The following is a 12,368-nucleotide window of genomic DNA, read 5'->3' on the forward strand; positions in this document are numbered from 1 at the left end:
TTGCTAAAAGCTGGGGCCATTAACTAAAATAGCCAAGGCTTTGTATAAATGTGTGGTGTAAACAAGACTTTAGATCTTTTTTGACACGTGCATACATACATATACCTCCTCCTCAACTTCACTCATAATATCAAGATGAAACTTCGTGATATTAACTACAGATCTGCCCCCCACACCAGTTATCCAGCATCCCTCTTCCTACTAAAGCAGAAACAACTATTGCCTCAAGATTGAGATTGTTTAAGCAGGAATGAGAAGAAAACAGAAGAGAAGATGCCCTCATCTATTTTATTTCAAAATAGACTTTTAGAACGTTATAGCAGGTCAGGTGTGGTGACTCATGCCTGTAATCCCAGCACTTTGGGAGGTCGAGGCAGGCAAATCGCGAGGTCAGTGGTTCAAGACCAGCCTGGCCAACATGGTAAAAACCCATCTCTACTAAAAATATGAAAATTAGCCAGGCTTGGTGGCATGAGCCTGCAATCTCAGCTACTAGGGAGGCCGAGGCAGGAGAATTGCTTGAACCCAGGAGGCGGAGGTTGCAGTGAGCTGAGATTATGCCACTGCACTCCAGCTTGGGTGACAGAGCAAGACTCTGTCTTGAAAAAAAAAGTTATGACAGATAAACATAGAATTGACATATGATCCAGCAATTTTACTCCTAGGTATATATCCAAAGAATTGAAAGCAGGGATTTGAACAGATGTTTGTATGCCAATGTTCATAGCAGCATTATTCACAAATAGTCATGTATTCATCAACAGATGAATAGATAAGCAAAATGTGGCATATACATACAATGGAATATTATTCAGCCTTTAAAAGGGAATGAAGCTCTATAACATGTACGAAGCTTGAAGACATTATGCTAAGTGAAATATGCCAGACACAAAAGGACATATTGTTCCATTTATATGAGGTACTTGGATAGGTGGATTCATAGAGACAGGAAATAGATTAAAAGTTACCAGGGGCTGGGAGGAGAGGGAATGAGAAGTTGATTAATGGTTATAGAGTTTCTATTTGAAGTGATGAAAATGTTTTGGAAATAGTGATGATGGTTGCATAACATTGTGAATGCAATTAATGCCACTGAATTGTGTGCTTAAAAGTGGTTAAAATGGCAAATTTTGTCAAATATATTTTATCACAACTTAAAAAAACTAACAATGTGATATAACAAAAACCATTATACCCTCTTTAAATGGATGAATTGTGTGATATATGAATTATATCTCAATAGATCTGTTTAAAACAGTTATAACAGAGACAATCTTCCCTTCAGACAGCTAACATTCTCCGACGCTTTTGAAAATTTCTTAACCAGTCCTAGTATACCTTTTCAGCCCTCATGACTATAGATTTCATTAGTGATTACTGAAAAGGGATGTAGGCCCAAAATCTGAGAGTCATCCTTGGCTCTTTCCTTTTGCTCATAAATGTTGTCCAATCCATCAGCAAATTCTGTGACTCTACCTCCAAAATGAATCGTAAATCTGAGCCCTTCACACAATCTCCATCACTATGATTCTAATGTAGGCTACTATTCTTCAGCCACAGTGGTTATCTTCCTTCCTTTAAACATTCCAGGATTGTTTCTGCCCCAGGACCTTTGTACTTAGCATGACTTTTGTTTGGAATACTTTTCCATCAGATTTTCACATAGCTACCTCTTCTTATCATTTAGATCTCTAAGAAAATGTTACCTCCCTAACGAGGCTTTCCCTAAACCCTCCCTCCAACCCGAGTTCCCAGTTTAAAATATTTTTCTAACCCTAAGTCATTCTTTATCATTGCATCCTGGAGCACCTATCAGTACCTGGAATTATTCTATACATCTATTGTTTTAATGTATTTATGGTTTGTCTCCTTCCAACAGAATGCAAGCTCTTTGAAGGTAAGGATTCTGTCATGTTTCCTGTACTGTATACCTGCTGCCTAAATTGCTATGATAAACATTCAATACATTTACTCTCTGACCAAAATGTGAATGATGTTGAAGACTAGAATGAATCTGACTGCAGGACATAATCTAGTAGGCTTTTTGGGAAAAAATTCTTATCAACGTTTTGTGTGTCTAAGTTGCCTTTTCCTTTCAAAAGTGGAGTGCAACCAAGCATTCTAGTTAATTGTCCTTGTTAGTTGAGTTTTCATAAGTCGAAATTTTACTTGATCCTTACAGTCAAGTTTTTAGGCTTCTGCATGATGGAGGACTGCAAATAATTAACCTACACAGGCTTGCCAGGTGAACTCAAGTAAAATCTAATTGAACAGATGGGCCTCATTCCTTTAACTGGAAGGCTATTAGATGATTTGACTGTGTCAGATAAGAAAAGAAAGTGAGATCCTTAGATGAGTTTTTCTAGGAAACAGTTTCAGAGTTCTCACAAAGATCTGGGGGTCTTGTGTGATGTTAATTACCCTGATGCTGTCTGTGAGAGCTGGCAGCCTCAGAAAGAATGGAGACTTAACCCCCTTAGGCTTTCTGGGCTGTGAAACGCTCTCATAAACAAGTAGGTTACCTTGGAGGACTAATGGAGATAGTTTAATAAAATCCATATGGTTGGTTACTTTGGGCAGATGGCCGGCATGCCACCTTGCAAGCACCTAAAGTTTCTAGATGGTCTTCAAGGGCAGCTCTAAATTGTGCATATTGAAGTTGTTGAATCTGCAGGCCACAAAGGAATAGCTAAAGATGGATCAACTAGGAGATGAGCACAATAGTAATATTTTATAATTAAGGGTAGAAGTGGGATCAGCAGGAAGGGGAAAATACTGAATGAGCTTTCTTTCTCTTCCCAAAGCCAGAAAAAGAAAACAAACACATCTCTTCCATCAAGAAAGCAGAGAGATTATCTTATTTTATTTTTGTGAAGTACCCCTCACATCTCTACAGAGCTGTGTCTGGAGAGTCTTTAGGTTTATTTTATTTTATTTAAGTTCCAGGATACATATGCAGGACGTGCAGGTTTATTACATAGGTAAACGTGTGCCATGGTGGTTTGCTGCACCTATCAACCCATCACCTAAGTATTAAACCTTGCATGCATTAGCTATTTATCCTGATGCTCTCCCTCCCCTTGAGTCTTTAGGTTTTAATTGCTCTATTGCTGGGCCCTTTTCCTAATGTTTCTTGGGATTTGTAGACACCTTCATACTTTTAACAAGCTTTTGTGATATTAGCCTCTCACCAACCCCATAAGGACAGTAGAGCAAGGAATATTCTCCCTGATAAATGAAGAAACTGAGATCAAATATTCTTTACCCAAAGAAAAACAAGAAAGTCATCAGTGGATGTGGAACTAGAAACAATTTTCATCTTTCTCTTGTTCTTTCTAGTTTCATCCACACACATGACATAACCCTTAGTATGTCAGAAACTATAACAAGCCGTGTAATAATAGAGGTTTGCTGCATTTATGGCATTCACTCTAGCTTTATAGATGTCTTTCTTTGTCTTCTTATCTTAGAACCCTTTGAAGTTGTCAGAGCATGGGAAATGTCTTTTAAAAGTAGGCATAGATTTCCTTTTCTAATTGATCCATAAAGGGGAATAAAAACATAGATCAACCAGTAGATGATACAGATGCCTTAACATGTGCTGCATTAGAGACTCAGAGCAGCAGGATCCTGGTGCTGCCTTTTCTCCATTGAGCTGAGTGGCGTTCAGCAAATCACAATGTCATGTACTTCATTTGTCTCCTCTATGAAACAGGTGTAATGGTACTTGTTCTGGCTGCCCCAGGATTGTTGTGTGGATTATGTGGTAATGTATGTGAATGTGTGTTGAAAATTAATGGTCCACTAGATTGTGAGCTCCAAGAAGGCAGAGGCCATTTCTATTTTATTCATAAACTAGCTGATCTTCCTACTGAGGTTACAGGGAATCATTAACCCTGCTGCTAAGTCATCATGGAGCATACCCATAGATTGGCCCATGCTGGGAAGTAGCTCCATAGAAATAAACACTATCAGCTTCCCTGGAGGGAAAATCATCTAGCTATGTGAGATACCCAGATTTTAAGTTAATCTATCTCCAAACATGGTGAAAAAGCCTGTCTAGGTATTTTCAGGTACTTTGGCAAAAGAGAGGAATTTAATTTTGTTTATAAGATGTATGATCGTCAGTGCTTAGCATGAAGCTTGGCTCAAAAGTTACTGAAAGACTGCTGAATAAACAATGGAATATCAGGCATATTATTAGCTTGTCTTTATTGCTAAATGTTTTCCTTTCTCTTGGAAGCAGATATTAGATGTGTTTTCAGTTGTGTGCACAGTTGTCAGGTCAACCTCTACTTTTTTGGAGATTGTCCTTTCCAGACAGCCTGAGACTTGCCTGAAAGGAAGAGCTATGGAGTCACAGATTCCTAGCTGCTGGGAAAAACTAACGGTGGTCTCATTGCATCTTTCCTTTTTCCAGAGGCCTTTTTGGCCTGGCCTCAGCATCCTCACTTGTGGCTGTTGCTCTATCTCCAGTCTTGACCTATAAGGTCTATGGTTCTTGCTGTATATTATATAACATAGGAAAGTAAGACTTTAAAAAAAATAAGCATCAAAACAGCCATGTCAAAATTGAAAGACAGTTTTCTTTTTTTAAAACTGCCAAGTAGTATGTAAAGCAGATGTTCCTGACCTGCTACCCTTAGTATTAACTCATCTGTTGCTGTTGCTGTTATGTGTTTCCCTAGTGCATGGTTTGGCTGTGTCCTCAAACATTTCGTCACATTATATGTGTCTTCAAACAAATAAAATTTGGCTGTAGTTTTCCAGGTATATTGTCTGTTAAGATCTTAAATTCACCATGGTGTTTGGTGAGAAAAATTTTTAACAAAAGATTTTTACATTTTGATGTGTTTCCTAAGGCAAGGGGATGGATTAAGTTGTCAGGGAGGTCTGTTGCGTACATAGCTCAGTTATAATAAAGCTTAAAGATTAATGGTTGATTTTCCAGATTATGTCAAAATGTCAGCATACTCTGCATAGGTGCACTTGTGGAAAGATTTTTCTCCCTTCCTGCATATACTTCAAAAGCCCCGTTATAGATAACCAATAAATATTGAAGAAATGTAGACCCAGTTGAAAATGCTTTTTGTGTGTGTGTGGTTGTGAATGTGGAAGCAGAATCTAAATGCTATTAGCAGGGACTACTTTTCAAATCAGCATGGCAGAACCCCTCCTTTTGCTGCCTGTGCTTAAAAAAATTAAAAATTATAATGACAAAGACAATAATCAAAGAGTCTTGTATTGAGACAAAATATTCTTCATGAGTAATTCAGCTGTGCTTCACAGGGCTTACAACGCCTGTAACTCACGAGATAGGACAGTCCCCTTGTGGTCTCCTAATAAAGTTCAATTCTTCTGCCTTGCCTAGGGCACTGGAGCAAGTTGCCACTCTCTCTACTCCTCTTCTTTTATATTTACTTTCTTAAAGAGGTTTAAATTAATGTTAAACACTTCATTTTTTAAAAAGAATTCCTTTTATCCCCCAAACTATCTGTAATGGGGATATGGCCAAATATCTGGAAAAGAAATCTGGCATCTGGCATTGGGGTAAGACTCAAAGACCTCATCAGCTAACTGATCAAAACTAATACAAAAAGAGACAATTGACTTCTTATATGTGATATATAAGTTGTATATCAGTACGTTCTTAGAATAAATAAAGTATTTGTCTTAAGTCCTAAAATAATCACTGTAGTTATGCAGGCTCTGATATAGTGAAATAAGAGATACGATAGAGATAATGCAACTCTCTCCTTGGCAAATACTCTAATGACAGTTTTATAAAATTATCCTTTGAACTTATTGCCTTCATTGACATTATGGTGCCTCATTCTGGTCTGGTGCCTTATTTCTTATTTTAATATGTATCTTTATGCCCTATATACATGGAATTAAAACAGTACCATTTCCCCATCAACTGTCCAAACATATCAAATTGACATGGATTTAAATTTTTTGGGATTCTAAAATTACTGCCTATTTCCAGAAGAGAGCAGTTAAGCTCTCATAAAACCTTCTACCAGCATGGTAAATGATTTCCACATAAAATCCGAAAGTTTTGAGATTATCTCATCTCTGTTATGATGATTTCTGCAAGGTTTCTGGGTGTGGTATACATAAAAGAATGCACTATAAAAGTCAGCCTCCAGACCTGGCCATTTTCCAAAAGTTTGCTTGTTTCAGAAAGGGTGGCATTTTCCCCCATGTTTCTGCCCTGGTAGGTAAGGGAGGAAGCTGAGTTTAGTGGTTAGTGCAATAGGCTGAGTCAGCAAGTTTAGTTTCTTATTGTTGATGTGATTTGGTGAAAACCTTTGTCAAACCAACTCTGTCTAAATGATAAAAGAAGTCTTTGTTCTCTTATATGTAACTTTTGTAAACTTCATTGTGACTAGTGTCTTCATTGGTACTGTTCTGAAACTCTGAAATATCTCTCTGGGGTTTTTCTGCCTTGTGTTCTTTCAGAGAATCATGAAACCAAGAAGCGGCAAAGCAAGAAACAAACTAAACCAAATACCACGGCCTCAGCAGCCTACGCACACAGGTACATGCACAGGCATATCACAGGTTATACACGACCTGTCAGGGCCATTCACTCAGGTGTGAATAAGAAAGAAGGCCTCTGGAGTTGTGCCCAGATAAACACAAGAGCCTTGCATAAAGTTCAACAAATGAGAAAGAAAAATTGTCCATTATGGTATAAATAAAATATTGGACCTTTAACTTTTCCATTAGGATTAACTTTAGAACAAACGTCTCCCCTTCTTCCACCATGAGACATTTAATGTAAAAAGGGGAAAAATGTGATTCCTGTTAAAGTGCCTATTGGGGGCAAAATATTTTGTGGGGTAGAATTTTCCTTAGCCAGGTGCCTACTACATTCTGTAACTTTGTTAAGCCAGCTTTGTCTGCAGCTGGGCATTACATGGCTTATGTCACATCACAGGCTAAGTACTTTAAGGGATTTAACTGAAGGATAAATATTTAAAAACATTTTAAAATAATTCTATTACATCAATGGAAAATAATGTTTATTGAACCACGATTAACAACACCAAGATATTTTCAAAAGGTTAAACATTTATCAAGAGGAAATTGATAAAGGAAATAATAGAGTTGAAGTAAAGTTAAATACTATGAAGTAAAAAAAGAAGTGAATCTATACTTATTTGAGTTTTAAAAAACAAACAAATAATGGCAAGAGAATACTGTGTTATATGATTCCATGTATAAACTGTTTTGGGTGTTTATGCATATAAATGTATAAATAATTATTTGAATGCATCTTAATAAAATATTAATATCAATTTTCACAAAACAGAAATCCAGCATCCTAGTTATTTTCTAATACTTTTAAAGGTCTGCAGGCAGAGAGAACTTTGGAATTACTTTTTCTTCCAGTTCCACCTTTTAACATGAATCTGTATCAGGTTAAATTTCCAAAACCTAGTGGAGAATGATCATTTCAGTGCAGCTTTCCAAATCATTGTAGCATTTCTCTGGGCAACAACAATAAAGCCGTCCACTTGTGTTTTTGGCATATGTGCTTCTACCTCTGGTTGAGATATATGGTTATATCCCAAGAGCTTTCCTTGGAGCTGCTGTCTAAGGAAATCAGTTTTCAAATCAAGAGAGTTAATAGTAATATTCCAGATGTCTCTTCTAGCAGCATGCATTTTGCTCCCTGCCTTTCCTGATGGAAGAGGTCCCTCTGTTCCACCGATTATGGGATTGTAAGATGACAGGTAGGGAAAGCTCAGAAAATGAGAGAAACAAATGAATCACTTAAAAATACCATCATTTTAATGGCAGCCTTACTCAGGACAAGTAAAAATGTCTGCAGGGCAATTAGAAAAGAATTTTATTTTATTTCTTCCTATCTCTTAGTGGAAGGACTAGAGGGCTGGCCCCAGGCTGTCTTATGTTATTACAATTTGGTCCCCGTAGTATTAGTATAGAGTGAGCTTGGGAAGAAATGAGTTCATATTATGTTTGTAAATGTTGCGTGTAATCTTGTTTCATCCTCTGAAGTTCATAAGGCAGGCTATCAGAGATGCCCAATGTGTGTGTGTGTGTGCGTGTGTGTGTGTGTGTGTGTGTGTATGTGAGTTACTATTTTTTTTTGTTTGTTGTTTTTGAGATGGAATCTCACTCTGTCACCAGGCTGTAGTGCTGTGGCACGATCTCGGCTCACTGCAACCTCTGATTCCCTGGTTCAAGTGATTCTCCTGCCTCAGCCTCCCGAGTAGCTGGAATTATAGGCATGCACCACCACACCCAGCTAATTTTTGTATTTTTAGTAGAGATGGGGTTTCACCATGTTGGCCAGGCTGGTCTCAATCTCCTGACCTCGTGATCCGCCAGCCTCGGCCTCCCAAAGTGCTGGGACTACAGGCGTGAGCCACTACACCCAGCCAGAAGTTAGTTTTTAAAATTGCCTTTATGACTTGACGTCACTGAAGATTGAAGGGGAAGTGACATGACTGTGGCAGTCAAGTCCCTAAATAAAGGATGATGTGCTCTTGCTGGCTGGCATCTTTGCCCCATTGGATTTAAATGGCTTGGAGACCAATTGGCCGCCGGCCCCACAACCCTGTATTGTACGAATATCAAGGGTAGCCTTTGTTGGGTCTAGATAACATTTTCAGTATAAGCAGGTTAAAGAAGTTGATTTTTCTATGCTGCTTTTATAGTTCCACTTTTAGATAATCAACATTTGTGTGCTACCCTGAAGAACCACCTCACCAAGTCCTTAATGATGCCACCAGTGACCATTTGGGGAAACAGAAAAAGTGGCATGCCAGAACTAGAAAATGATTTGTACTTCCTTATGCTTAGAAATATCCAGTTCCCTGTCTAATCAGATTTTCAAAACAACTCAATTTCCATACAAATTACTCATTGGCTAGGAATTGATAAGCATTAGAAACCACAAACCAATCAGAATGTGGCAATAGCTTTGCTCAGAATTAAATGTTGATTCAAATCAGCTCTGGTAATATGACGCCCTTTAATGAAATCATCATTGAATGAGTTAGTAGATGCTTTCCTAGTTTTTGAGAAAGACACAAAATAAGTGGGAGATGGGATCTGGGCATGGAGGCAATGAATATTTGGTCACACTTTCTGCCTCTGTGCTAATAAATCTCTTCATCTTTTCAGAGAGCCTCCTTTTGCCTGCAATATGGATGAATGGCCTTTGAAAGTCTAATGGGGATTGATGCCATTTATTGATTACCATTTAAAGCACAACTTTCTTTCTTTTTTTTTTTTTTTGAGACTGAGTCTGGCTCTGTCGCCCAGGCTGGAGTGCGGTGGCCGGATCTCAGCTCACTGCAAGCTCCGCCTCCCGGGTTTACGCCATTCTCCTGCCTCAGCCTCCCGAGTAGCTGGGACCACAGGCGCCCGCCACTTTGCCCGGCTAGTTTTTTGTATTTTTTAGTAGAGACGGGGTTTCACCGTGTTAGCCAGGATGGTCTCGATCTCCTGACCTCCTGATCCACCCGTCTCGGCCTCCCGGAGTTAGCTCAAGCGGTTACCTCCTCATGCCGGACTTTCTAACTTTCTAATCTCTAATTGTTTTTGAAAGAAAAATGCTTTCCAGTGGAACAAGTATCTCTTATCTGAGGGTCCAAGTCTGGTGTCTTGATGTCCTAAGTGGTTTATTACTTCATATAGAAACTTCTGGTGTCTTGATATCCAAAGTGGTTAATTACTTCATATAGAAACTTCTGGTGTCTTGATAGCCTAAGTGGTTAATTACCTCATATAGAAACTTCATGCCTATTGGGATGGTGATCATAAGCTCTGTTGAAGGTTGATATCAAACTAGATTTCCATGGAACTGATTATGTGTTGACTACTCATCAGATGGAAATCCCTGGCTTCTAGCCCTGATAAATGTGATTTCATGGGGGCAGGAAATTGTTTCTAAATAAGCTTATGGGACTGCCATAGTTGTGAGGGTCAAGGCCAGATTAGTTCCAGAGGGTCTTCATGTCATTTTGATGCTCCCAACATTGGACCCTTCTTCCCAGTTGGGGATTATGATCTGCTCAGTAAACAGGTGGTAGAGGTGAGATATGGATATTTTGAATCAATGAGAATTCTTGAAAGGGTCCCAGGACTAATACATTCTCTTTCAGGGAGTGAAAACAGTTTGTGGTTAATTGCTATAATGTCAAGAAACACACTCTTCCTGGTTTACTGTGAAGTAATTGGACAAATCTCATGACAATACATGTAGAAATTATTTCTTATTGATTATTTAAAAAAGCAGGTTTAGAACCACCATCTGTTTACTCTGGGCCTTTGAGGAAAAATCAGCAATTATATCTGTCATCGAATAACTTGATTATTGGTTGAAGAGAGTGACTAACTACTCCACCTACTACCCAAGTGGCTTCTGGATCATTGCTACAACTAGTTACTGTGGTTACAGTAGCAGGCAGTAGTAATATTATAGAATGTGTCCATTTTCTAATCCAAATCAGCATGTTTTTCTTGTTGGGGTAACTGAAAAAACATTTTAGTTCTTAAAAACTCTACTAGTATTCTTCCTTAATAGTCTTGTTACCACAGAACAAAGATCTTGATGGTTTATGTAAAAGTGGTTTGTCCCTCGTATTATCCTTCTGTTATTTCCTCCTTTCATCTTTCCTCTTGACAGACTTTACATAGCTTTATTAACTTTTGCTAGTGAAAAATTTACTGTTTCCCCAATAAGATTTTGCTTATGAGGAGCAGAGGGAATAAGTCTACCCAAGACATTAAAACAATTATCAGCTGTCCTGAAAATGAAATTATCACCATGTACACAAATACTTGATACAATTGTAATACATCTCAATAGACAACCAACATTTAAAAGAGAATATATAATTTCTTATAGTCCATTACTCCTCAGAGTCTTACAGTCAATTGCCTAACTTCTGTGAACCTCTGAGACATAAAAACACTGCTTTTGTAAAAGCTAGAAAGCAGAATAAATATTGTTTAGTTAAATCCCCTCATTATTCAAGTGAGGGGCCTGAAGCTGGTAGAAGTTAAATGGCTTGCCCAAGGACAAACAATCACTTTGTGGCAGGGTTGGGATTCAAACCTGGTAGTCCAAACTCAGTGCCCTCGACATGCAACTTGTTATGTCTTACTCAAGTCTTGGTTCTAAATGACAATGAAGTAGATCACCAACCAAGCAGCCCAGTATTTAAGATGCTCTCCTTTGATAACATTCCCACTCTTTCCCAACTCTCCCTTAAAAGCACTGTGAACTTGCCTTTGTGAGAAGATGATAAAATAAAAATCAGCAGGCTCAATTAACTGCAAAGCACTTACTCTGAAAAATTCTTTTGTTGAACCAGAGTCCAGGGTCCCATATGCAATTTCAGTCTGTTTAGCTAAGTCTTCAGCACTCTCTATAGGAGAAACCATCCTCTCCACAGTCAGGAAAGCAGCGAGATTGGCAGTATAGGAAGAAATTATGATCAGGGTGAAGAACCACCAAACCCCTCCAACAATGCGCCCGGAGAGTGATCTATAAAACAAAACAAAAACAAATCCAGACCCAGAGGGGCCAGATCTAAGTTTAAGAAATCCTTGTCTTTATTTCTGGAAAGAGGAGTGGCTTAAGTATAGCTGATGAAGGAGGGAAATAGATGATGTAAGGGAATTAAAACATTAAACAAAGGTCACATGTTAACAACAATACCCCATGTCATGATGGCATATTATGATGGTGCATGCATAATACTCATCAGGCCTATACACGTTTCAAAGCAGGATTTTCTTTCTAAAAAATGAGGTGGGGTCTCTCTATGTTGCCCAGACTGGACTTGAACTCCTGGGCTCTAGCTATCTTCCAGCTTCAGCCTCCTGAATAGCTGGGACTGCAAGTGTACTCCCAGCAGGATTTTTCCTTTTAATTACAGGAAAGAATATATATATATATATATATTTTTACCATCTCCTGCTTCCATAGGTAATAATTTAACTTACTGAGTTCTCTTCCTGTGAACTTTGCTGGGCACACCTGTAGAAGCAAGTGGTTTTCAGCCTTGGCTGCACATTAAAATCACCTAGAATCTTAAAAAAAAACTCATGCCCAGGCCCACCAATTAAATCAGAACTTGGGAGGTAGGACGCAGACATTTATATTTTTTAAAGCTCACCACGTGATTACAAAGCACAACCAAGGTTGAAAACCACTGCTATAAGGTAATGTCATGAGAGAAACATAGTCGAAAACCTCTTCTCACTTGAAGATAAATGGGTAGGTGCTGGAAAATGAGCGCTATTCACTTTGAGTTTAATAAATTTAACAAAGACATTGCCATTTTGTGGAGTTGATCACCCAAGAGGCAAGGAGCTAG

General features: G+C 38.4%; 1 protein-coding gene across 4 annotated transcripts in view; it reads right to left on the reverse strand.

The window, feature by feature from the left end:
* Window positions 1–12,368, reverse strand: part of GRIA3 (glutamate ionotropic receptor AMPA type subunit 3) — a 312,783-nt gene that overhangs the window by 52,783 nt on the left and 247,632 nt on the right. For all 4 annotated transcript variants that reach the window (XM_017954349.3, XM_017954348.2, XM_009198218.3 and 1 more), the window contains one exon: window positions 11,335–11,533. In XM_017954349.3, coding sequence (XP_017809838.1) covers window positions 11,335–11,533 — 199 coding nt within the window. The remainder of the gene's footprint in view (window positions 1–11,334; window positions 11,534–12,368) is intronic.

This window comes from Papio anubis, chromosome X, assembly GCF_008728515.1.
Source record: "Papio anubis isolate 15944 chromosome X, Panubis1.0, whole genome shotgun sequence".
NCBI lineage: Eukaryota > Metazoa > Chordata > Mammalia > Primates > Cercopithecidae > Papio > Papio anubis.